The sequence below is a fragment of the Schistocerca piceifrons genome, chromosome 11, assembly GCF_021461385.2.
Source record: "Schistocerca piceifrons isolate TAMUIC-IGC-003096 chromosome 11, iqSchPice1.1, whole genome shotgun sequence".
In the NCBI taxonomy this organism is placed as follows: Eukaryota; Metazoa; Arthropoda; class Insecta; order Orthoptera; family Acrididae; genus Schistocerca; species Schistocerca piceifrons.
In genome coordinates this window covers 21,157,352-21,180,176 of record NC_060148.1, presented here as the reverse complement: position 1 = coordinate 21,180,176, position 22,825 = coordinate 21,157,352, and the positions used below count along the sequence as shown (strand labels likewise).

General features: G+C 44.0%; 1 protein-coding gene and 2 non-coding genes across 3 annotated transcripts in view; all 3 read right to left on the bottom strand.

The window, feature by feature from the left end:
* LOC124720239 (period circadian protein) overlaps positions 1-22,825 on the bottom strand; it is a 200,965-nt gene that overhangs the window by 90,769 nt on the left and 87,371 nt on the right. Inside the window, exons 6-7 of the mRNA XM_047245556.1 lie at positions 8,681-8,870; positions 2,301-2,543 (exon numbers count right to left, since the gene is read on the bottom strand). Of these exons, the coding sequence (XP_047101512.1) occupies positions 2,301-2,543; positions 8,681-8,870 (433 nt within the window). The remainder of the gene's footprint in view (positions 1-2,300; positions 2,544-8,680; positions 8,871-22,825) is intronic.
* On the bottom strand, positions 4,404-4,477 carry Trnas-cga. Its single transcript has one exon. It is a non-coding gene; the product is annotated as a tRNA-Ser (tRNA).
* On the bottom strand, positions 6,204-6,278 carry Trnas-cga. Its single transcript has one exon. It is a non-coding gene; the product is annotated as a tRNA-Ser (tRNA).

Below are 22,825 nucleotides of genomic sequence, written 5' to 3'. Positions count from 1 at the left end.
ACTGGTGATGAGAGCTGGTGCAGTCACTCGGAGGTAGAGACAAAGTAGGACAGCGTGCAATGGAAACATGTGCCATCACCTCCCCCTAAAAAATTTAAAGCCGTGCCTTCAGAAGACAAGACGATGCTCACCACCTCTTTGACATCTGTGGTCCGATACCCATAGAATTCCTCAAGCACGGAAAAACCTTTAACACTGACGTGTATTGTGAGACAATCCGTAGTCTACGCAAGTTTGTCGAGAGCAAACAGCCTGGGCTCCCCACAGAGGGAGCAATTTGACTCCACGATAATGTGTGTCCACGCGTCTCTGAGGTCACACGTAGTGTAATGGCCAAGTTCAAGTGTGAGCTGCTCGGGCATCTGCCCTACAGCCCGGACATGTTGCAACAGGGAATCCTTCGGCTTGTGAAGCAGAGGGATAGTTGTGCTCAAGTCTCTGGTGATTATTTTTGAATAAAGACTTTAATTATACCCACAATGTTGTTTTTTATGTTTGTTCTTCTGAACACCACTCATAGTACAAAATGGATGATGGTCAAATGGATGATGGTTATGCTAGTGGTGTGGTAGTGGTGGTGAAAGAGGAACAATGGTGATTGTGATTGTAGGAGGGGTGGTGGTTGCAGCACCTGGACAACAATTATAGCTCAGATGACGCGTTACATTCACTTTCGCTGCTTCCTGTTGACAACAGTAATGCCCACTTCCTCTTCATCCTCAAGCTTACGTATATTAGGCCTACTGCTCAGTTCTGTCTCGGGGTTTGTTTTTTTCTGGTAGTGTGAGTTGTACATTAACAGTGACACGACAGTACGTACAGGTTTACTGGTGAAGAGATGACTGACATGCACCTCTTGTGTATATCTATTGAATACAAAGATAAAGCAGAATGACAATGATATCCTGAGCTGTTCCTGCAAGCGACAACAGCCACATCGCAGCACTTTTGCATCCGCAGCTCTCGGTCTAGCGGCTAGCGTTGCCGCCTCTGGATCACGAGGGCCCGGGTTCGATTCCCGGCCAGGTCGGGGATTTTCTCTGCTCGGGGACTGGGTGTTTGTGTTTTCCTCATCATTTCATTTCATCATCATCATCATTCGTGGCAGTGGCTACTTGGAGTGTGAAAAAATTGGGGTGTGAAACAATTGGAGTGTGTAAAAATTGGAGTGTGTAAAAACTCGAGTGTGTAAAAACTCGAGTGTGTAAAAACTCGAGTGTGTAAAAACTCGAGTGTGTAAAAACTCGAGTGTGTAAAAACTCGAGTGTGTAAAAACTCGAGTGTGTAAAAACGCGAGTGTGTAAAAACGCGAGTGTGTAAAAACGCGAGTGTGTAAAAACGCGAGTGTGTAAAAACTGGAGGGTGTAAAAACTGGAGTGTGTAAAAACTGGAGTGTGTAAAAACTGGAGTGTGTAAAAACTGGAGTGTGTAAAAACTGGAGTGTGTAAAAACTGGAGTGTGTAAAAATTGGGACTTTGTACGGGTGCTGACGACCGCACAGTTGAGCGCCCCACAAACCAAACATCATCGTCATCACCACCATCACAGCAATTTTGTACCTGCAATTTTTTACTGGTAGGTCTACCCACGCCACTGCGCACCTCTGTTAACATACAACTCACACTGCTGGAAAGACGAACTGAAAACAGAACTAAGAAGTACCGAACGCAGGTGTGACGACAAATACAGTAGGCATTATAGTTGTCAAAATCGAGTACCGTGGCCCAATATAGTTAGTTTGTTTCCAACCAGAACACAGAGAGCGTACCATTGAGATTTAAAGTTTTGTGTAGATTTTTCAGTGCAACATTAAGATAAACGGAGGTAAGAAATAAAATGAAATCCAATTATTCTGTAACATGGGTCCCTTACACAAAATACTCAGAAAATTTCCAAGAAAAATCATTGGAATCTTGTCAGTGAAGTTTGAGTTCATCGTGTAGATCGAACTACCTGGCGTTCTCAGTTCAGAAGGTAATTAAACTTGTGTTGTTGTTGTTTTTTTTTGGGAAGGAGACCAGACAACGAGGTCATCGGTCTCATCGGATTAGGGAAGGACGGGGAAGGAAGTCGGCCGTGCCCTTTGAAAGGAACCATCCCTGCATTTGCCTGGAGCGATTTAGGGAAATCACGGAAAACCTAAATCAGGATGGCCGGACGCGGGATTGAACCGTCGTCCTCCCGAACGCGAGTCCAGTAATTAAACTTGTGTACAGCAGGTATTGCAATTACAGGAGGAAAGCTCGTAACAGGCAGCTGCAAGTGCACCGAGATAAAAAGAGCGCAGAGGTTCGACTTACGGGTGTAGGCCGAGCAGACGGCAGTGGCGGTGACGGTGAGGAGCACGCCGGGGGGCAGGGCGGCAGGCGCGCCCCCGGAGGCGGAGGCGGGCAACTCGTAGAAGGAGAGCTGCAGAGAGAAGGGCCGGTGCACCAGCCGGCGCTCCGCCACGGCGAAACCGTCTCGCAGCGACGGGTAGCGCCGCAGCCGGCAGAACAGCGGTGCCTGCGACGGGGCCTTGGCGGACGACTCGCTGCTGCCCCCTGCGACATGTGAGAACTGTCTCAGCCTAGATTTAATGCACTGACTAATCTGAAGGTTTAGTGAAGCACCCGATACCTGCACACTGTTTCATTGTAAAGCTCAAAGTTTTAGACACCAGAATCTGCAGCAAGATTTGGATTTCTCTGCTGTTTGCAAATTTATTCACTTGCTGATATTGCACGGCTCAGTTTACTTAAATACATTAACTGAAGGTGACAAACCCAAATTGTGTGCGTTGATATGAAACTTCCTGGCAGATTAGAACTGTGTGCCGGACCGAGACTCGAACTCGGGACCTCTGCCTTTCGCGGGCAAGTGCTCTACCACTGAGCTACCCAAGCACGACTCACGCCCTGTCCTCACAGCTTTACTTCTGCCAGTACCTCGGTAGGAAACAAGGTACTGGCAGAAGTAAAGCTCTGAGGACGGGGCGTGAGTCGTGCTTGGGTAGCTCAGTGGTAGAGCACTTGCCTGCGAAACGCAAAGGTCCCGAGTTCGAGTCTCGGTCTGGCACACAGTTTTAATCTGCCAGGAAGTTCCAAATTGTGTGGTTTCCTATGGCCCTTATATAATGTTTGTGTTACTGATTTTTTATTTGAGTGCATGCGTTAGGTTAAGAATGTCATCTGTTTCTCTCCAGGCAAACCTCCTAATTCCTGCAAGGGTCCCATTAGTTCCATGTTCTCCTTCAAATTAGTATGACTGGTGCTCTTTTTCTTAAAAAAAAAAAAAGATCCTTGGTTTGGAGGAGACAGTTCTCCATTTAACAAGAAGGGAACTGTAAGTGAACAACCAGGTATGCTGTGTCCTGTGTATCAATGCACTCACTGAAGAAGAAAAACGACTCAGTGACTGGTTGCCAGCGATTCAATTATCGAGAACGGTTGCCTGGTGCTTCAAAACATTTGAAACACTTAAATGCATCATTTTTCACACTATGGATTACACTAGTACGATTTATGTTGTGATTATGACCGTGAGAAGAGAAATAAATCTGATTAACGTCTGTGAAATCATTCATCAACAGGTTACGTTCTCCAACATCGTAAAGAAGTTACCTCACAACAGAAATTTTCGGGGCTACATATCCACTAGTGTCCACCCATAAAAAGCATTCTGATCATGATTAAATTTTCAATTTGTTTTCATTTTGTTAGTTGTGCTGTATATTTGACAATATGCCCACCATACTGGATAGAGATGGTGAGCCTTAATCTGCCACCTTGATAACATCGCATGTCAAAGCTCATGCCTGGAAGCAGATGTTTCGGTATTTTCCACATTGTTTTATACGAAAATTAGCTGAAAATATGAATAATTTTTATACATAAAATGATGATACATATTTACTTACTAACCAGGAAGTTTAGTTCTGGCTCATGACCAACACAACTGGGGATTCACAGATTAATTCAAAATCATCTATCTGTATGAAAATACAGTTCATACAAGCCACTACAATTTTACTACAAAATAACCTCACAAACACAATCAATTTCCATAAAAGAACATCACTCTTATATATAGACAATAAAGAGGGCACTTCTTGAAACTTCCTGGCAGATTTGAACTCTGTGCCAGACCGAGACACGAACTTGGGACCTTTGCCTTTCTCGAGCAACTCCTCTATTGACTGAGCTACCCGAACACGACTCTGCTTCACTTCTGCCAGAATCTTTTCTCCTACCTTCCAAACTTTACAGAAGCTCTCCTGCGAACCTTGCAGAACTAGCACTCCTGAAAGAAAGGATATTGCGGAGACGTGCCTTAGGCACAGCCTGGGGGATGTTTCCAGAATGAGATTTTCACTCTGCAGCGGAGTGTGCGCTGATATGAAACTTCCTGGCAGATTAAAACTGTGTTCCGACCGAGACTCGAACTCGGGACCTTTGCCTTTCGCGGGCAAGTGCTCTACCATCTGAGCTACCGAAGCACGACTCACGCCCGGTCTCACAGCTTCGCTTCTGCCAATACCTCGTCTCCTACCTTCCAAACTTTACAGAAGCTCTCCTGCGAACCTTGCAGAACTAGCACTCCTGAAAGAAAGGATATTGCGGAGACATGGCTTAGCCACAGCCTGAGGGATGTTTCCAGAATGAGATTTTCACTCTGCAGCGGAGTGTGCGCTGATATGAAACTTCCTGGCAGATTAAAACTGTGTTCCCGACCGAGACTCGAACTCGGGACCTTTGCCTTTCGCGGGCAAGTGCTCTACCATCTGAGCTACCGAACCACGACTCACGCCCGGTCTCACAGCTTCGCTTCTGCCAATACCTCGTCTCCTACCTTCCAAACTTTACAGAAGCTCTCCTGCGAACCTTGCAGAACTAGCACTCCTGAAAGAAAGGATATTGCGGAGACATGGCTTAGCCACAGCCTGGGGGATGTTTCCACAATGAGATTTTCACTCTGCAGCGGAGTGTGCGCTGATATGAAACTTCCTGGCAGATTAAAACTGTGTTCCCGACCGAGACTCGAACTCGGGACCTTTGCCTTTCGCGGGCAAGTGCTCTACCATCTGAGCTACCGAAGCACAACTCACGCCCGGTCTCACAGCTTCGCTTCTGCCAATACCTCGTCTCCTACCTTCCAAACTTTACAGAAGCTCTCCTGCGAACCTTGCAGAACTAGCACTCCTGAAAGAAAGGATATTGCGGAGACATGGCTTAGCCACAGCCTGGGGGATGTTTCCAGAATGAGATTTTCACTCTGCAGCGGAGTGTGCGCTGATATGAAACTTCCCAGCAGATTAAAACTGTGTTCCCGACCGAGACTCGAACTCGGGACCTTTGCCTTTCGCGGGCAAGTGCTCTACCATCTGAGCTACCGAAGCACGACTCACGTCCGGTACTCACAGCTTCGCTTCTGCCAATACCTCGTCTCCTACCTTCCAAACTTTACAGAAGCTCTCCTGCGAACCTTGCAGAACTAGCACTCCTGAAAGAAAGGATATTGCGGAGACATGGCTTAGCCACAGCCTGAGGGATGTTTCCAGAATGAGATTTTCACTCTGCAGCGGAGTGTGCGCTGATATGAAACTTCCTGGCAGATTAAAACTGTGTTCCCGACCGAGACTCGAACTCGGGACCTTTGCCTTTCGCGGGCAAGTGCTCTACCATCTGAGCTACCGAACCACGACTCACGCCCGGTCTCACAGCTTCGCTTCTGCCAATACCTCGTCTCCTACCTTCCAAACTTTACAGAAGCTCTCCTGCGAACCTTGCAGAACTAGCACTCCTGAAAGAAAGGATATTGCGGAGACATGGCTTAGCCACAGCCTGGGGGATGTTTCCACAATGAGATTTTCACTCTGCAGCGGAGTGTGCGCTGATATGAAACTTCCTGGCAGATTAAAACTGTGTTCCCGACCGAGACTCGAACTCGGGACCTTTGCCTTTCGCGGGCAAGTGCTCTACCATCTGAGCTACCGAAGCACGACTCACGCCCGGTCTCACAGCTTTGCTTCTGCCAATACCTCGTCTCCTACCTTCCAAACTTTACAGAAGCTCTCCTGCGAACCTTGCAGAACTAGCACTCCTGAAAGAAAGGATATTGCGGAGACATGGCTTAGCCACAGCCTGGGGGATGTTTCCAGAATGAGATTTTCACTCTGCAGCGGAGTGTGCGCTGATATGAAACTTCCCAGCAGATTAAAACTGTGTTCCCGACCGAGACTCGAACTCGGGACCTTTGCCTTTCGCGGGCAAGTGCTCTACCAACTGAGCTACCGAAGCACGACTCACGCCCGGTCTCACAGCTTCGCTTCTGCCAATACCTCGTCTCCTACCTTCCAAACTTTACAGAAGCTCTCCTGCGAACCTTGCAGAACTAGCACTCCTGAAAGAAAGGATATTGCGGAGACATGGCTTAGCCACAGCCTGAGGGATGTTTCCAGAATGAGATTTTCACTCTGCAGCGGAGTGTGCGCTGATATGAAACTTCCTGGCAGATTAAAACTGTGTTCCCGACCGAGACTCGAACTCGGGACCTTTGCCTTTCGCGGGCAAGTGCTCTACCATCTGAGCTACCGAACCACGACTCACGCCCGGTCTCACAGCTTCGCTTCTGCCAATACCTCGTCTCCTACCTTCCAAACTTTACAGAAGCTCTCCTGCGAACCTTGCAGAACTAGCACTCCTGAAAGAAAGGATATTGCGGAGACATGGCTTAGCCACAGCCTGGGGGATGTTTCCACAATGAGATTTTCACTCTGCAGCGGAGTGTGCGCTGATATGAAACTTCCTGGCAGATTAAAACTGTGTTCCCGACCGAGACTCGAACTCGGGACCTTTGCCTTTCGCGGGCAAGTGCTCTACCATCTGAGCTACCGAAGCACGACTCACGCCCGGTCTCACAGCTTCGCTTCTGCCAATACCTCGTCTCCTACCTTCCAAACTTTACAGAAGCTCTCCTGCGAACCTTGCAGAACTAGCACTCCTGAAAGAAAGGATATTGCGGAGACATGGCTTAGCCACAGCCTGGGGGATGTTTCCAGAATGAGATTTTCACTCTGCAGCGGAGTGTGCGCTGATATGAAACTTCCTGGCAGATTAAAACTGTGTTCCCGACCGAGACTCGAACTCGGGACCTTTGCCTTTCGCGGGCAAGTGCTCTACCATCTGAGCTACCGAAGCACGACTCACGCCCGGTCTCACAGCTTCGCTTCTGCCAATACCTCGTCTCCTACCTTCCAAACTTTACAGAAGCTCTCCTGCGAACCTTGCAGAACTAGCACTCCTGAAAGAAAGGATATTGCGGAGACATGGCTTAGCCACAGCCTGAGGGATGTTTCCAGAATGAGATTTTCACTCTGCAGCGGAGTGTGCGCTGATATGAAACTTCCTGGCAGATTAAAACTGTGTTCCCGACCGAGACTCGAACTCGGGACCTTTGCCTTTCGCGGGCAAGTGGTCTACCATCTGAGCTACCGAAGCACGACTCACGCCCGGTCTCACAGCTTCGCTTCTGCCAATACCTCGTCTCCTACCTTCCAAACTTTACAGAAGCTCTCCTCCGAACCTTGCAGAACTAGCACTCCTGAAAGAAAGGATATTGCGGAAACATGGCTTAGCCACAGCCTGGGGGATGTTTCCAGAATGAGATTTTCACTCTGCAGCGGAGTGTGCGCTGATATGAAACTTCCTGGCAGATTAAAACTGTGTTCCCGACCGAGACTCGAACTCGGGACCTTTGCCTTTCGCGGGCAAGTGCTCTACCATCTGAGCTACCGAAGCACGACTCACGCCCGGTACTCACAGCTTTACGTCTGCCAGTACCTCGTCTCCTACCTTCCAAACTTTACAGAAGCTCTCCTGCGAACCTTGCAGAACTAGCACTCCTGAAAGAAAGGATATTGCGGAGATATGGCTTAGCCACAGCCTGAGGGATGTTTCCAGAATGAGATTTTCACTCTGCAGCGGAGTGTGCGCTGATATGAAACTTCCTGGCAGATTAAAACTGTGTTCCCGACCGAGACTCGAACTCGGGACCTTTGCCTTTCGCGGGCAAGTGCTCTACCATCTGAGCTACCGAACCACGACTCACGCCCGGTCTCACAGCTTCGCTTCTGCCAATACCTCGTCTCCTACCTTCCAAACTTTACAGAAGCTCTCCTGCGAACCTTGCAGAACTAGCACTCCTGAAAGAAAGGATATTGCGGAGACATGGCTTAGCCACAGCCTGGGGGATGTTTCCACAATGAGATTTTCACTCTGCAGCGGAGTGTGCGCTGATATGAAACTTCCCAGCAGATTAAAATTGTGTGCCAGATCGAGACTCAAAGTCGGTAGAGCACTTACCCTTGAAAGGCAAAGGTCGCGAATTTGAGACTCAGTCAGGTAGACAGTTTTAATTTGCCAGGAAGTTTCATATCAGCGCACACTGTGCTGCAGAGTGAAAATTTTATTCTGCATATCATTTCCCATGAGGAGCACTCAAATACACTTAACATTGTCTTCAGTGTATTGTTCCTCAAAATATTTTTGCTGTCTTCGAAGTTGAGAGTTATCTCTCACTTTAAGCAGTAATCAAAGGTGTCGCACACACAACTGTCATAAGTTTGTTCCACGTTGTTTTCAGTTCCAGATTATGAAACGGACCTTCAGAGATTGCACACACGTAATGCGAATTTACTCACCCTTGCGGCGAGGCAGTGCGACGCCTGAAGTGATGTTCTGTATGAGGGCCAGCCGGTCGTCAGGGTGCACGTAGTCGATGAAGGACTTGCCGACCCACATGTCACGCGGGAAAGACAGTGCCTGTGTGATGGACGGAGACGTGTAGATGACGGCGCCATCTTGCATCGACACCACAACCGTGAACTCGTCCTGCGGGCCACAGGTGTACTCATTACCAAAACAGCACATGTAACGAACTCTCGATTAAAATTTTAAAAAAAATCCCCTAAATAAATTTTATTTTCAGCAAACGCTGTGTAGTTTAACAAGTTTCTTTGTGAGCTCATCATCTGCAGAAAGCACAAAAATATTTGTTTTTGTAACTATGGGACAAACCACTCCACATCTGCACAGTGCCCAAGAGAACGCAGTCACAAACTAACCTCTACAGAAGGCACGAAAATAATTAGAATCGACAGTAAAAGCCATCCCCTAACACTGCGAGAAAATTACTACATACAAAAAACCAAAGCAGAAAAAAAAACCAGTGGAATGATCAGCTTTTCTTGCTTATTTTCAACTCACAAGGGGAAGCCGCCAATTGTGAAATTCAGATTCGATTCGTACTTCGCATAATAAAAGCTCATGGCCAGAGGTGTAATGTGGCAAAGCACCAAGATGCACTTCTCAGCCGTTGTCGAGAAAATCGACAGTTAAAACAAACCGTGGCGGTGAAATACTCTCTACGATTAATAATTTTTCACAGCGTCGTGGTGCAGCGGTAAGCGGTCGGGTTTGTAATCCGAAGGTCGGCGGATTGAATCTCGCACCATGCAACTTTTTTTTAGTATTTGTTTTTTGTAATTCAAATATATATATATATATATATATATATATGATAAAATGTGTAGGATTATTAGATTACTAAACACAAACTGTTTCACTGTTTCGAAACAGCGTATCGAAACATTACATTGTACTGTTTCATTTGTTTCGAAACAGTTACGTGTTTCAGTTTGCCCGTCTCTAATAACTACTGTTATTCTGGCTCGCTCGCTCGTTACACTTGAAGCACAGATGTTGATTGGGCCGAAACGAGCCGCCGCATAACAGCGTAGTTGCCTGCTAACTTCGAAAGAAGGTAGATGCGGTCCCTAGCGCAACTTATAACATTGTCGAAAATCAGTGCGGACGGGAGAGCTTCGGTACACCCTGTTAAAAAAAACGGAAAAATGGAGGCGGTACAATGGAGAGCGATCCGCCTTCACCAACATGCATAAGCAATTCATTAATAGTATATATATATATATATATATATATATATATATATATATATCTCGCGCCATGCAAAGTTTTTTATTATTAGTTTTTTGTAATTCAGATATATATATATATATATATATATATATATATATATATATATATATATATATATATCTGAATTACAAAAAACTAATAATAAAAAACTTTGCATGGCGCGAGATTCGATCCGGCGACCTTCGGATTACGAACCCGACCGCTTACCGCTGCGCCACGACGCCGTAGAAAACTATTAATCGTAGAGAGTATTTCACCGCAACGGTTTCTTTTAACTGTCGATTTTCTCGACAACGGCTGAGAAGTGCATCTTGGTGCTTTGCCACATTACACCTCTGGCCATGAGCTTTTATTATGCGCAGTATGAATCGAATCTGAATTTCACAATTGGCGGCCTTCCCTTGTCAGTTTAGCATACAAACACAGCAATGAACACGAGAAACTGCAGAAATGCTAGAAGTCCACTTACGGTGTCCGTCGATCTTCCATTGCATTCTGTCGTTTGTAATCGTTTGTGTGATGAGTACTGGGCAGTTAACACATTGGGTTACGAGCTGACTGTGGGAAACCAATAATATCACCTATTTGTAACAACGGAATTAGTATCTTGCGTTATTAGGTTAACCACAATCTCGAAACATGTCGCTAATTCGGAAGTAAGTCACTAGTATGCGATTTCAATGACGAATATCTACCTAGGGCTACGCTATGCATCACACACACACCACAATCATTCTTGTATATTCGCCTTTAACTTCACTGACTCATAATCAATCTATCACATTCGAACCAAACCAAGACCTCAGGCTATGCTACAGAACAACCTATCTCCATTATTGTGTTTTGCTGTCAACATTCGCTATTTTCGCCATGTCGCAAACAATTTATCACATGCGAACCTAACCAAGACAACGGACTACGCTACATATTGATGACCACACTCTCGTTACAGTGTTTCCACAAACAGTTAAAACACCATCACACATAGGACAAAGTTTACACACTTCACAAACAGGTGATAAATTTGTCAACACTTGAGTACAGCATTCCTCTACATCTGCTGATCCTGTACTACGGAACTAAAATTGACGGGATTAACGATTAGTATAAGAAGAAGATTCGTGGTACGGTGTTCACATTTGTTGGCCTTGGAAAAAATACAATACAGGTAACAGAAATAAATGTGAACGTCAGAAACAATGGTTACTACAATTAATAACAGCCAAAATAACAGCAGTTATTCTCGCGCTCTCCATATTGAAAACAAAAGTGATAAATTCGCAGAAAGAAACAATTACATCCCGCAATTGCCAACAGCAGCGCGCAATAGAAGTGCACTTCAGCCCAATACCAGCAACAGTTTGGAAAAGGTATTACCTTAACACTGATAGTGAAATTCGCTTTCAACCACATATTCTAGCAGGGCAACAAAACACTCTTAACAAGCCACGTACTGGACAGTCATATCAGAGCGAACTCATTTAAGGAGTGTAAGTTTCTATTGCCGCCTTATACACTCCTGGAAATTGAAATAAGAACACCGTGAATTCATTGTCCCAGGAAGGGGAAACTTTATTGACACATTCCTGGGGTCAGATACATCACATGATCACACTGACAGAACCACAGGCACATAGACACAGGCAACAGAGCATGCACAATGTCGGCACTAGTACAGTGTATATCCACCTTTCGCAGCAATGCAGGCTGCTATTCTCCCATGGAGACGATCATAGAGATGCTGGATGTAGTCCTGTGGAACGGCTTGCCATGCCATTTCCACCTGGCGCCTCAGTTGGACCAGCGTTCGTGCTGGACGTGCAGACCGCGTGAGACGACGCTTCATCCAGTCCCAAACATGCTCAATGGGGGACAGATCCGGAGATCTTGCTGGACAGGGTAGTTGACTTACACCTTCTAGAGCACGTTGGGTGGCACGGGATACATGCGGACGTGCATTGTCCTGTTGGAACAGCAAGTTCCCTTGCCGGTCTAGGAATGGTAGAACGATGGGTTCGATGACGGTTTGGATGTACCGTGCACAATTCAGTGTCCCCTCGACGATCACCAGTGGTGTACGGCCAGTGTAGGAGATCGCTCCCCACACCATGATGCCGGGTGTTGGCCCTGTGTGCCTCGGTCGTATGCAGTCCTGATTGTGGCGCTCACCTGCACGGCGCCAAACACGCATACGACCATCATTGGCACCAAGGCAGAAGCGACTCTCATCGCTGAAGACGACACGTCTCCATTCGTCCCTCCATTCACGCCTGTCGCGACACCACTGGAGGCGGGCTGCACGATGTTGGGGCGTGAGCGGAAGACGGCCTAACGGTGTGCGGGACCGTAGCCCAGCTTCATGGAAAGGTTGCGAATGGTCCTCGCCGATACCCCAGGAGCAACAGTGTCCCTAATTTGCTGGGAAGTGGCGGTGCGGTCCCCTACGGCACTGCGTAGGATCCTACGGTCTTGGCGTGCATCCGTGCGTCGCTGCGGTCCGGTCCCAGGTCGACGGGCACGTGCACCTTCCGCCGACCACTGGCGACAACATCGATGTACTGTGGAGACCTCACGCCCCACGTGTTGAGCAATTCGGCGGTACGTCCACCCGGCCTCCCGCATGCCCACTATACGCCCTCGCTCAAAGTCCGTCAACTGCACATACGGTTCACGTCCACGCTGTCGGGGCATGCTCCCAGTGTTAAAGACTGCGATGGAGCTCCGTATGCCACGGCAAACTGGCTGACACTGACGGCGGCGGTGCATAAATGCTGCGCAGCTAGCGCCATTCGACGGCCAACACCGCGGTTCCTGGTGTGTCCGCTGTGCCGTGCGTGTGATCATTGCTTGTACAGCCCTCTCGCAGTGTCCGGAGTAAGTATGGTGGGTCTGACACACCGGTGTCAATGTGTTCTTTTTTCCATTTCCAGGAGTGTAAAATCCATTTTACGCTCATCTTTATTTTACCAATCTGGTTTACAAATTTCTCATCAGTTTAAAGCCCGTCCCACACTAGAGCCACCTAAAAGCAATGAGAGAAAAATATTTTTGGCGCAAATAATCTAGTTGTTTTCCAAAACACTTGCATTTAAAATTTGTATGCTTTTGCATGCGTTCGAAGCATTTTCCCTACTTTGTTGTTGATATCTCAACATAATGATTTCGGAAGGATTCGTACACTCACAAGGTAACAAGTACAGAGTTCTATGACGTCAGTTAACCCTCGATTATTTAAAGAATCGGGCGTTAACTGATGTCAACTGTTTCATTACTTTACAAACGAGTTCGTCATATGCTAAGCATTTGACTGAAGCATATATGAGGTCTAGTGTAGCAGGGGATACAACCCGTCGGCTTTGAACAATGACGTCACAAGTCGCCAGAGAGCATGTATTACAAAGATGAAAGAGCTGAGGAGAATGTTGAGAAACAAAGGAATGCGAGAGAGATAAACATTGATCTTGTCAAAAGCCGAGAAGCGATTCTTCTTAGTGTTGTAGCTCCCTTCAGTAGCTGATAAGTGTTTTTTGGCTTTTTTTTAAAAAAAAAATCTCACGAGATAGAATGAACTGATCCTACTTCATTAAGCAATCAATAAAAAGCCAAAAAACACTTATCAGCTACTGAAGCATCTGTATCTTAGGATCAGTTTATTCTATCTCGTGAGATTTTTTTTTAATAAGCCAATAAAAACACTTATCAGCTACTGAAGCATATTGGTGGAATAAGAAAGTGAAATATGGTAAAATAGTGAAATATAGATAAACGATCGCTTTTAGATTCACATTCAATTATTTTAATGATAGCGCTTATTAGAACACAGAACTGCTTTATTATCTATGCCTCGAAGTGAAGACATTACTATCTACGACTAAGGAATGACGTCATTGTTCAAAGCCGACGGGTTCTATCCCCTGCTACACTAGACCCCATATATGCGAGAAAAAGTTTAGGAATTGTTTGATATTATACTTTAAGTTTGTTGGAAGCTGTTAAATCGTCTCATTATGCAACACTGGATGAATATATTCTGGGTAATTTACCCACCGTTTCAAGCAGAAGCTATTTTTTCACACATCTCTGCGCGTATGACATAATGGCTCCTGAACTTTGTGTTCAAAAATCATTATAATAATTTTGCACTTACATTTAGTGGTATACATGGATAGTGTCTACAAAATCTATTGCGAATAGAGCCGCTTGTGAAGAAGTAACGAATTAAAATGCTACGCGTGATGCTAGTAAACACCGAAAATGTAAGCAACAAACGTTTTTTCTTTCATCACTCTGAAGCGCCACCAGTGATAAACACATAATGTAAATGATATTAAATACTGTACTATAAATTCCAAAATTATTCTGTATGCCGATGACACGTCCATTGTGTGTAAAAAGGAATCATGTAATTAACTAGAGGCCGAGTGTAATGTTGTTGTGGTCTTCAGTCCTGAGACAGGTTTCATGCAGCTCTCCATGCTACTCTATCCTGTGCAAGCTTCTTCATCTCCCAGTAACTACTGCAGCCAACATCCTTCTGAATCTGCTTAGTGTATTCTTCTCTTGGTCTCCCTCTACGATTTTTACCCTCCACGCTGCCCTCCGATACTAATTGGTGATCCCTCGATGTCTCAGAACGTGCCCCACCAACCGATCCCTTCTTCTAGTCAAGTTGTGCCACAAATTTCTCTTCTCTCCAATTCTGTTCAATACCTCCTCATTAGTTATGTGATCCACCCAACTAATGTTCAACATTCTTCTGTAACACCACATTTCGAAAGCTTCTATTCTCTTCTTGTCTAAACTATTTATCGTCCATGTTTCACTTCCGTACATGGCTACACTCCATACAAATACTTTCAGAAACGACTTCCTGACACTTAAATCTATACTCGATGTTAACAAATTTCTGTTCTTCAGAAACGATTTCCTTGCCATTGCCAGTCTACATTTTATATCCTCTCTACTTCGACCATCATCAGTTATTTTGCTCCCCAAACAGCAAAACTCCTTTACTACTTCAAGTGTCTCATTTTCTAATCTAATTCCCTCAGCATCACCCGTCCGACTACATTCCATTATCCTCGTTTTGCTTTTGTTGATATTCATCGGCAATTCGAGGGCAGAGTTTCGTAGTAGTACGTTTTTGCGAATTCCATAAAGCGAAAGGAATTCGGAAAGATGCAAAATATGGATGCATCGAACTGGAAGGAAATATAGATTTCCATAGAAGTCTGCAAGGGTACGTGAAATGAATAAATATTTCCCTCGCTATGGATTACACAACAATGACCTTATTGAGATTGGAGTTCGTGATTCTTTCTATTAGCACAAGAAAGAGAGTGCTGCTTTCGTAATGCGACGTTCGTAATATCGATCCTAACTGTTATCAACTCTTGTTTCCTCTTCGCTTAATATTACTGTCTTCTTAAGCTTTCTTTATTCGTAGTACTGTTGTGTAAGAGCTTTAAATTCAATTTCACATTACATATTTTCATTTATAAACTTCATTTTACATCTGATTAATTTGAGGTGAACTATATTTCATGCCTGACATAGCACACATTCTGAATAATTTTAGAAACCATTTAACAATTTCCAATGACATTATTCTTCCCAAACAAGTCGCTGGGAAAAATAATTCCTCAGTTCCAACTGTCTCCATTAGTCTGTTTTGAAGCTGTATCATTTTGATAAAGATAAAATATTAAATACTGTCCGGAACCTACGAAAAAAACTAAAAAGACCAAGGTGTTACCACAGAATGAAAGTTGGGCCTGGGCTAAAATGGTTCAAATGGCTCTGAGCACTATGGGACTTAACATCTATGGTCATCAGTCCCTTAGAACTACTTAAACCTAACTAACCTAAGGACATCACACAACACCCAGCCATCACGAGGCAGAGAAAATCCCTGACCCCGCCGGGAATCGAACCCGGGAACCCGGGCGTGGGAAGCGAGAACGCTACCGCACGACCACGAGATGCGGGCAGTTGGTCCTGCTTAAACACTTTTAAATCATAGTGTCTCAGCAGGAATTATTTATCCAGTAAAACAAAAGATACTTTAAGGTTCTGCTGCGTCAATTGTATACTAGTATTTTATAGACATGAATTGCTGGTGGATTAAATTAATGACCTCGAGGAAAAGAAAAACTGCAACGTTTATAAAACTGTTGAAGACAAATATGACGAGGCTGTGCGGTTCCTCACAAGTATTGAGCCATTCGAAAAGATCTACCTGGAAAACAGGACTAGATTTCACAACAACTGCAGCAATTAGCTTTCAGAATTATGTTTATGTTTCCGCTGTGTTTTATTGTGCAAGTGTCCACAAGATGCCTTGGACACCATTTCAGCGAGGTTCGAACAAATAATCGGTTTTAAGACGATTCTGCGGCTTACTGCTGTATCACAGTATTTTCGACCCAGTCGCCATGACAATAATTATGAGACAGAAGATGCTGGATTCTCGTCGACCACCTGGAACACAGGTTTACTTAATATGAGTCAGAAAGCAACGACGATTTCCTGCTTGTTATGTGCGAATTTAGACATAAGCGACGTAAATGAGATTCCAGACGAGGAAGAACGGCTGCTGCAATATGTAAACGGAACAAGTGTAAAAGAATTACGCAGAAGCACATGTTATGGTGTTATGTGATGTGTGCCGTGAACCTGCAATGCTTATCGAAAGCTGCGTTTAGTATTATACAAATGACAGAAAAAGTATTCCGAGTCAGTGAAAAACAATTTCTGAAACTGATGTTGTCACTTCAAGCACTGGAAAGAGATGCACGTAAAGCAGCCAAGATACTCAGTCGTAATGTTCCGCCTTGTCACACTGTCATAAAGAATTTTGTACACGTATTTTAGACAACACTATTGCATTTTCTTTTGAGGAAATATAACCATCCGGCAGAGATGGACTCCATACAAAATGTGGCAGCAAAAGTACAGACATGAGAATGTGGTAAGGATAAGAGTCAAATCACCAAGCAGGTAATTTACTTCATATCTTTTGCCTGATTACGTCGAGTTACGTAAACGTAGGAGTTATAATCTGCAAAACAAACAAAAACAATGAAAACGTTAACATGTAAACACAAGTAAGCGGGTGTGGTTCAATATTGTCTGCAATGCCCAAACAGCTCCCTCCAGCAAACTGAATGTGCATCATACACAGTTATATCTAGACGGTATATTACTTACGATAAAAGTAATTGCGAGGAAGTTTTACCTGTATTATGAGGAAAATTAAATGCCACAATTTCAGTGGCTGCCTTACGAAAGCCCGTGTTGCAGGGCAATATCTGTATCTGTCCTTGTCTTTAAATGCATCCCTCCTGCTCTCACGTTTCTTTTCTTGTTCCCTCACCTACAGCCTTGCAGTCACATATGTGATAAAGCCCTGAATAAGAAAGTACTGCCAACTCGGCAGCAGCCGCCACGATTTTGGTTATTGCAACGTTATGGAGAGAACTGTAAAGTTCTCATCTGTGAAGAAGTGAAAGGCACCTAAAAGTGCCTGTGATATCCTAATGCGTAAGTAAACAATGAACTAGAGTTTGTTAACTAATTACTGCGCGTGGCTTTTGAATGACATCAACGATGGTTTGTTAGACCCTTTCCTATAGGCTACATTAGACTTGGCCACTGTTTCTATGTTTTGATACAGTGTATCGATACGTGGAACTGTTTCAGTGTTTCGGAACGGCTGTGGTTCACTGTTTCGAAACAGTGGTGTTTCATTCCGCCCCTGTCTCGGACCAGATTCGATCTCGAGCCAGACACAGAAACTGTATCGTTGTTTCAAAATAAGGCTGTTTCAGTCCACCTGTGCTTGGAACGGACTAATTGTATCGAAACAGTGATGTTTCATTCCGCTGTGTGTCGGACGAGATTCGGGCTCGGCACAGGTACTGAAACACAACATACCACTTCGTGAAACACTCAAGAGTGTCGAAATCGTTTTGACAAGCAGTAGCATGAAGCTTAAGATATCCGAAAATAAAGCTTCGTTTCTAGATGACTGTCCTATTCCGAAATGGCGTAACATTTGCTTTATAAACATTAACCAAACAATAAAACAACGCATACTATTCACATTCAAAATAATAAATACGTGAAAATCATTCAGTTAAATTACGCTTTTTTTTATAACATACGTTTCTCTGTCCAAGTACAGTAATCGTATTAAGAAACGCAAGTAAGCCTACAACATTTTGAATAAAAAAAGGCGTAGAGTGACAGTTATTATACATATACATAAATTTAATGTAGGTATAATTGCAAGCAATCTGTTTGACGTATCACTGATAGCGTAATGGTGAATGGGAAGGGCTGGGAAGCATGGTCAATTTATAGTAACGGTTCGAAACACCTTGAAAGACAAAAATTTTTCTGTTATATTTTGTTATTTATTCGAATTATTTGGCGTTATTTGTGAGTCTATAGTCACTGTGCCTATTATCCACAATGATTCCCTTTGTGTGCATGGGAATTAGCAGGATGGGTATATTCCCATACTAGCGGAATGTGGGAATCCCAGTACCACATCCGTTGTTTCTGCAGTTCGCTCCCACCTCCAGTTCCGTTCGTGGTGGTTCTTCTGTCTTCAACTATGGCTGTCCTCAGCCAATTGAAAAGTATGAAAGTCACACGACACGAAAGCAGCGCATTTGCTACAGGAAATACGAAACTGCCAAGACGCCTAAGTGATAGTTTCATACTTTCTGCAATATGATTAGCGTTCTCGCACCTCATTTGTGTTTATATGGACATACCTATACAGTAGACATTCAAGACGATGAAATGTGTAGGTTTATTAGATTACAAAACACGAACTGCTTCACTGTTTCGAAACAGCGTATCGAAACATTACATTGTACTGTTTCATTTGTTTCGAAACAGTTACGTGTTTCAGTTTGCCCATCTCTAGGCTACATTATGAATGACAATGCATGGTTTCATCTTTCCAGTCAGGTGAATTCGCAGAACACGAGGTACTGGGCCTCAATGATGAAGAACCCGGCGTTTGGTACGGTGTAACAGGGACGCACATTGTTGGACCGATACTGTTTGACACTATCCTCAACACGGTTGCACATATGAAAATTTGATTCGTTTTGTGGTCAACTCACCGAATAGGAAAGAGAATAATGCTTATTCCAGCAAGAGTGCGCAACATGCCTACAGTATCCCTGGAACGAGTCCACGTTTTCACTGAGGAACGAATTGTCAGCAAACAGGTCGACCACGTTTGCCAACAGAGCATGAACAAATTGTTGACAGTCCTCAGAAATTAAATATGTAGGTCTGCAGTCCTATAGTTGCATGCGTGACTGCATGACTATGGTCGTCCGCAGAAATTTATCCCCTGGGTAAGGGGGGGGGGGGGGGGGGGGGAGGACACATGTCTACAAAATTGCCATTTTATACAGGGTTATTACAAATGATTGAAGCGATTTCGCAGCTCTACAATAACGTTATTATTTGAGATATTTTCACAATGCTTTGCACACACATACAAAAACTCAAAAAGTTTTTTTAGGCATTCACAAATGTTCGATATGTGCCCCTTTAGTGATTCGGCAGACATCAAGCCAATAATCAAGTTCCTCCCACACTCGGCGCAGCATGTCCCCATTAATGAGTTCGAAAGCATCGTTGATGCGAGCTCGCAGTTCTGGCACGTTTCTTGGTAGAGGAGGTTTAAACACTGAATCTTTCACATAACCCCACAGAAAGAAATCGCACGGGGTTAAGTCGGGAGAGCGTGGAGGCCATGACATGAATTGCTGATCATGATCTCCACCACGACCGATCCATCGGTTTTCCAATCTCCTGTTTAAGAAATGCCGAACATCACGATGGAAGTGCGGTGGAGCACCATCCTGTTGAAAGATGAAGTCGGCGCTGTCGGTCTCCAGTTGTGGCGTGAGCCAATTTTCCAGCGTGTCCAGATACACGTGTCCTGTAACGTTTTTTTCGCAGAAGAAAAGGGGCCGTAAACTTTAAACCGTGAGATTGCACAAAACACGTTAACTTTTGGTGAATTGCGAATTTGCTGCACGAATGCGTGAGGATTCTCTACCGCCCAGATTCGCACATTGTGTCTGTCCACTTCACCGTTAAGAAAAAATGTTGCTTCATCACTGAAAACAAGTTTCGCACTGAACGCATCCTCTTCCACGAGCTGTTGCAACCAGCGCCGAAAATTCAATGCGTTTGACTTTGTCATCGGGTGTCAGGGCTTGTAGCAATTGTAAACGGTAAGGCTTCTGCTTTAGCCTTTTCCGTAAGATTTTCCAAACCGTCGGCTGTGGTACGTTTAGCTCCCTGCTTGCTTTATTCGTCGACTTCCGCGGGCTACGCGTGAAACTTGCCCGCACGCGTTCAACCGTTTCTTCGCTCACTGCAGGCCGACCCGTTGATTTCCCCTTACAGAGGCATCCAGAAGCTTTAAACTGCGCATACCATCGCCGAATGGAGTTAGCAGTTGGTGGATCTTTGTTGAACTTCGTCCTGAAGTGTCGTTGCACTGTTATGACTGACTGTTGTGAGTGCATTTCAAGCACGACATACGCTTTCTCGGCTCCTGTCGCCATTTTGTCTCACTGCGCTCTCGAGCGCTCTGGTGGCAGAAACTTGAAGTGCGGCTTCAGCCGAACAAACCTTTATGAGTTTTTCTACGTATCTGTAGTGTGTCGTGACCGTATGTCAATGAATGGAGCTACAGTGAATATATGAAATCGCTTCAATCATTTGTAATAGCTCTGTATATAACTGAGTTGGTCAGCTTTCACACATGCCATGCAAGAAGAACTAAATTTTATAGGTGCCACAAAAAGTTATTATTATACCAGAGACTTCATGACTATCCACTCACTCAGCATTTGTTGTAGATAGATTACATTGATACTCAAAAAAGGAGCAAGATTTCGTGATTATCTTCAATGAACACCTTTTTGTTTATTAATATGACTGTGGATGTGACATTTTTTTTAAGTTTATGACCTAAAATTATAACCTTATATGATTAAATCTGATATTAACGTATGTAAATAAATTATATAAAAGTGCAACCCGTCACTTTTTTGAATAATTATGTTTTAAACCATAAACCGGTTTTCGAACCTTTTCAGGTTCATCTTCAGTTGGTTTCTGGAATTTACATCATTATTTCTAGCGCAATGCTGGGTGCTGGCTCTATGACAAAAAGATGGAACACACTTTAATGTATCGCCATGGCTATTACTTATCTGTCGATATGGATGTAAATTTAGTTTTTTACTTACTGCGACAGTATGGGCGGCTTTTTTCGTTAGTGTCCATCTGTCTGCCTCCATTTTGCCTGACAGCGAAACTTTGTCAGCATCCAGCATGCGCTACACAACTGTCGCTTGTAACAAAATTATAGTATTTGTAATGGACTAAAGCTGTTTGTATGACCGTTCACTTTATATTTAAATATAAAGTGTACGGTATATTTATAAAAGTAATAGTGATTGTCCATTACAAACACTATAACTTTTATACATACACCTTTAGCTAAAATGAAATGAATGTACTCTTACTAATATCCCAGATCATGTTAACTTAACAACAGAAATAAGTCAACAGTTCATTTGGAGGTTTGTTATTATTTAAAAATTTAAATATAAAGGTCCTAGTCATACAAACTGCTTTATCTCATTGCAAATGCAATAAATCTGTATTGTTGATTCCTGGGCATTCATGTTAGTGCCAATCATGATTAAAATATTTGCTATTAACTGCCTGTATTATACGTTAATACACAAAGAGAAATAAGACATCAGATCACCTGAAGTTTGTTCTTGTAGTAATTTATTTATTTATTTTATTTTGTGCTCTCATATTATCGCCAGTGTGATTAAAATATTTGCCCTTATACACGCTTTAATACATGTAAAAAAGAACAAATTACATCTCTGTGCAAAGTAGGCCTATGCCATATCTTCTTGTCAAGATCGTTGTTACAAGCACCAGTTGTTTAGCGCATGCTGGATGCTGTGCAAAGTTTCGCTGTCAGAGTGTAAATCAGTATAGTTTGAGTGAAAATGTATGTAGTGATATAACAACTGGACATCTAAATGGAGGAAGACAGATGGACACTAACGAAAAAAGCCGCCCATACTGTCGCAGGAAGTAAAAAACTAAATTTATATCCATATCGACAGATAAGCAAAAGTCATGGTGATACACTAAAGCGTGTTCCATTTTTTTGTCATAGAGCATTACGCTAGAAATAATGATGTAACTTCCAGAAAGCATCTGAAGATGAACCTGAAAAGACCTGAAAATCGGTTTATGGGATAAAACGTAATTACTCAAAAAAGTGACTGCTTGCAGTTTTATACAGGGTGTTACAAAAAGGTACGGCCAAACTTTCAGGAAACATTCCTCACACACATAGAAAGAAAATATGTTATGTGGACATGTGATGTGTCCGGAAACGCTTACTTTCCATGTTAGAGCTCATTTTATTACTTCTCTTCAAATCACATTAATCGTGGAATGGAAACACACAGCAACAGAACGTACCAGCGTGACTTCAAACACTTTGTTACAGGAAATGTTCACAACGTCCTCCGTTAGCGAGGATACGTGCATCCACCCTCCGTCGCACGGAATCCCTGATGCGCTGATGCAGCCCTGGAGAATGGCGTATTGTATCACAGCCGTCCACAATACGAGCACGAAGAGTCTCTACATTTGGTACCGGGGTTGCGTAGACAAGAGCTTTCAAATGCCCCCATAAATGAAGGTCAAGAGGGTTGAGGTCAGGAGAGCGTGGAGGCCACGGAATTGGTCCGCCTCTACCAATC